The following is a 4,314-nucleotide window of genomic DNA, read 5'->3' as shown; positions in this document are numbered from 1 at the left end:
CACACCTCTACTTTCTTACCTTGTTAGAGCAGTATGCATGATACATATTTTAAGTCAAGCCTAGATCAATTGCTTTCATTGGTCTACCCGTCTTGAAATAATAATATGTATACAGCTTTTGCTTACTGAAAATTTTATACAAAATAAGGTCAAATCAAAGTGGCCGATTGCGTTAGTTGAGTAGGATGTAAATTGTTAGTGCAAACCCAGCTAGGTATACTTAATTTGTACTTTCAAGCTATCTAGCTATATGTTTCGTCAAACTAAATTGCTGTAAGTGGAGATAACCCACCCACTCGCATATGTTTGACCACATTAATTATGATTCATCACAATAAGGATGATGAGGAAATATTAGTCATTAATCATCATCATGAGGAAGAGAGTATACTTGACTAGCTAGCTAAGTTAACCAAAGACGCATATAGTTTTTCTTTCATGATAAGGGAGTAATGGTAAATAACTTGTTATATAATTGTTCGATATTCTACACTGTTTTAACTTAAATTAGAAAAAGGGAAGAAAAAAACTACATGGACCTCATATAGCCATACATTCCGGCATACAGATCGACCTAGTTAGGACTTGGGGACTCAACGCAACTAACTGTAATTAAGGACTTAATTTGAACTAATTACTCAGTTGCCAGAGTTGTCTGGCCAAGAAGGCCACATTCCGAAGTAATCATTCATGTCCTGGTCAATTTCTGCAGGCATTGGCAACTTGTCACAGTACTTCTCCGGCACTAATTGTTCAGTTGCATCCTTCATCACAAAATCCTGGTTGTTGATCTCGGTCTTTGTTGAATCCTCAAGGCCAAGCTCACTCTCCAAGTAACTGAGCCACTTTCCACTTTCAACTAGCTCTAAGTTTGAGCTCTGGTAGGTCTGATCCGCCTGAGGTAATAGAGGTTCAGGGTTTGACTGAAAGGGCACAAACTCATCTAACATGTTCCAGAAATCATGGTCAGACTCGAATGGAATTTCAAAGACTTCCTTGTCTGCAATTTGAGGTTCATAAGCTCCTTTAAAGTCAAACACCAAATCATCTGGCCTTGAAATACCGCCGCCTTGGCTGGAACTTGAGCCGTTTGAGGAGTCATGAGATGAAAAGGAAGAACTTATGGTCAACGTTTTCACGCCTTTAGCATCATCAACCCTAACTTGATTTGTTACTTCCATTGGTATATTTTGATCAAGTTTTTCTTGGATTGTCGTCGAATTGGGCAGTTCACAGTCGTTCCGGTTTTTGGACATGTTGCTTTCTTGGTTAGATTGATTCTCGAATTCAGCGGTGGCTCCTACACTTGGTTTTCCTCTAGACAACTGAAATGAAGCACTAGAAGAAGATGAGGAAGAGGAAGTTATGGAAGATGACTCCTTTGATTGATCATCTCCACAAGATTTCTTCAAAGCCAATCTCTTCCGCAAATGAGTGTTCCACACATTCTTGATTTCGTTGTCTGTTCTTCCAGGAAAATGGGATGCAATCTTGGACCACCTGCACAGGATCACACTTTCATTAGCTAGGAAAACATTATGTCTTGATTGATTCAAATATATAGGTGTGATGGAATATTCCTAGTGTAGTTTAGTGGACTAATCAGATCTATTAAGATTAGTAGTTTTGGATCTTCATGGATATCTTACTTGTTTCCCCAAGTTTCATGTAGCTTAATTATGGACTCCTCTTCCTCTTTTGTGAAGTTACCTCGCTTCAGATCAGGCCGAAGGTAGTTGATCCATCTCAAACGACAACTTTTCCCACATCGCAGTAGACCTTCAAAACAAATATTGTGTTGTGAAATTTGATTAAAATTAATTTTAAAAGTAAAAATGGATGGGATTGAATATTGTATGGCATAAATAGTGGAGTACTAGTATGATTTGTAATGGTTGAAATTTGATGTGATTGTAAATGGTCAGACACTTGTTCTCAACTCCTAACTTTGCCTTTATTTTCAGAGGTGATTGGTAAGATTTTCCAACTATACCATTTTCCCAGATGTGACATGCAATTTATAAAAGTTAGGAAACATTTCCCTATCACTGCAAGCACGCACGCACATATTTCTCTAGTCTAATAGATGATGAAATTGGGTAACATTTAAGAAAAATAAAGGACTATCAATTATCCAAGGTTAAATTTTAAACTACAAAATAATGTCGTGTTGGATACATGTAATATCAACAGAAAAAAAGAAGAAGATGAAATTGAGCAATAAGTTCTCGCTTTTCACTAATGAAGTTCTATTGAAGCAGATGTGGTGGAAGATAGTTTTTTCCTGGTCAATTTAGGAAAACCATAAGCTAATACGGAAAACAAAACAACATATTGATCAAGAGATCGTAAAACGCTTTTGGCTCAATTTTTCTCTTGAGAAAATGCTATTAATTAGGTTGTATGTACATGGATGTCACCTGAAAGCAATATATGTGGTTTCATACTGTTGTGAATCTATCAATTTATTACGCTTAGCCATAAAAGAACATGTATGTTATGGAAATTGGTTTCTTGTTTAAGTAGTTAATATTTATTTTTCTATGAATATGGCACAAAACCTGGCATAGTCTTAATTAATGCTAATTAGAAAGTAAGAAAAGGTATGTTCTATCAACTTAGTCGTATAAACATGGTAATATTGTGAAGTAGTTCTTTTTTCGTTTTTTTTTTTGGTTTGGGCAAAGAGTAAAGTCATTGTTTATTTATTTTTATTTTTTTTGAATAAAAAGTCATTGTTAACTGTTAAGGGTTGAAAAAACAAAAAAACAAAAAAATTAATAACGTTTCAAACTTGCCATGCTTGTGCTTTTTAACTAACAACATCACAGTCAACAGATTCTCAATTTCTCCTGATAGTGGCAAACACATTTATCATACCACACAGGGTCATAAAACAGACTAAATTCTGGGTAAAACGCTCTCTTTTCTCTTTTTCTTCCTTTTATTAGATCATTTGTCAAACAGAAATTCATTTGTAAAAAATTTAATAGTCAACAATATTCGGAAAAAAAATTTCATTTTCGAGGGTTTTGTAAGTGCCCTACCACTAATAGTACTTATGTAACCACTGCAAGTGGCCTAGTGGTTCTTGTCTAGTTGGGTGTGCTCCCCAACTTAGGTTCGAACCTCGAAGCTGTCAAAGTGACGAGGCACTGTGCTGCAATGCACAATTAGAGCATTTCACATGCGCCGAAGGGGTTTATCTTGGGCCTAGGAAGCCTTTGGATTCCCCTTGACAAAGTCAAAGTCAAAAAAAAAAACTAACAGTACTTATGTATCAACTTTGTAAATCTCGAAAACAGAAGTGTAGAGTGTGTGAAGCCTAAGTGCTCTACCGCGAAAATTATGAATATTAGCCATTATATTGACATGGACAAAATAATAACAATAACAAGAAAAAAAATGGCGGGCTGATAATTTGATCACACATGCATGACAAAACTAAAACCGTTTTGAAGGCAATTTGATCTTAGTTTGCAATGCGATCGATAAAAGAAAACTATCTGAATCAGGGATCTCATTGTTTTGAAAGACAAAAATTATGGTTTGAACCTTACTCCCTTGTCTACCACCATTGCAACAAAAAAAAGGTAAATTCTTCACTAGAGGGAGAATCAAGATTACCTGCTTGTTTAGGGAGAGCCCTCCAGTTACCATGGCCGTGTTTCTGAATGAAGCTGATAAGCCTCAAGTCCTCAGAAGGACTCCAGGGACCTCTCTTCACTTGGCTCTTATCACAACATGGTGTTCTTCCCTTCCCCCCCATCTGAATCTGTCTCTCTGTCTCTCGATCTCGGTCAAGTACGTTTCTCACACTATACCAGGCCTGACTCCTGATAACTGATATTACTCTCTAGATTCAGCCCCCCCCTTTTACCTCTCTGTTTTGTGGTGTTGATATGGATAGTTTCATTTATGCATCACCTTGTGTTTCCTCCCATATATATATAGAGAGAGAGAGGGAGAGGACTTTTATCAAGCCAAGGCCACCAGGATCATGCCTGTAATGCTGCAATAAATAGGAGATCCAGGGGGATTTCTAAATATCTATAATTCTTTCTGATTTATTTATTATCATTTGTCCTCTATTACTGCTGTGAAAAATTCCCAACTATATATCACTGTGATGAAAATCTTGTACCTCAATTCTCATTTAAACAAATGATTATATGTATTAAAGAAATTAATCACTTTACTGCCCAATCACAGCCGTCCACTTCAACAAAAATGACATCATTCTTGCCATAAACTATTATTTTCAACTATCCAGGACTTTTGGGTTTGCTTCCTTAACTTCAACCCTGGTGCTGC

General features: G+C 36.4%; 1 protein-coding gene across 1 annotated transcript; it reads right to left on the bottom strand.

Moving 5' to 3' along the window:
• Positions 1-459: 459 nt before the first annotated feature.
• Positions 460-4,007, bottom strand: LOC133732857 (transcription factor MYB63). Its single transcript, XM_062160458.1, has 3 exons — positions 3,628-4,007; positions 1,650-1,779; positions 460-1,500 (listed from the first exon to the last, which is right to left on the bottom strand). Exons 1-3 carry the CDS (start codon positions 3,767-3,769, stop codon positions 639-641), a joined length of 1,134 nt encoding a protein of 377 aa, XP_062016442.1. The 5' UTR covers positions 3,770-4,007; the 3' UTR covers positions 460-638.
• Between the last annotated feature and the right edge of the window lie 307 nt (positions 4,008-4,314).

Source organism: Rosa rugosa, chromosome 2, assembly GCF_958449725.1.
Source record: "Rosa rugosa chromosome 2, drRosRugo1.1, whole genome shotgun sequence".
Classification (NCBI taxonomy): Eukaryota; Viridiplantae; Streptophyta; class Magnoliopsida; order Rosales; family Rosaceae; genus Rosa; species Rosa rugosa.
Note: the sequence above shows the minus strand (reverse complement) of the source record. Positions and strands in the feature narration are given on the sequence as shown.

What these genes read in the sequence shown, in the direction of transcription:
- LOC133732857 (XM_062160458.1), bottom strand. Translation starts at nt 3,769, where the DNA reads ATGGGGGGGAAGGGAAGAACACCATGTTGTGATAAGAGCCAAGTGAAG. An exon ending in GGCTCTCCCTAAACAAGCAG is followed by an intron (nt 1,780 to 3,627) that starts GTAATCTTGATT and finishes TTTGTTTTGAAG; the next exon opens with GTCTACTGCGATGTGGGAAA. An exon ending in CATGAAACTTGGGGAAACAA is followed by an intron (nt 1,501 to 1,649) that starts GTAAGATATCCA and finishes GATCCTGTGCAG; the next exon opens with GTGGTCCAAGATTGCATCCC.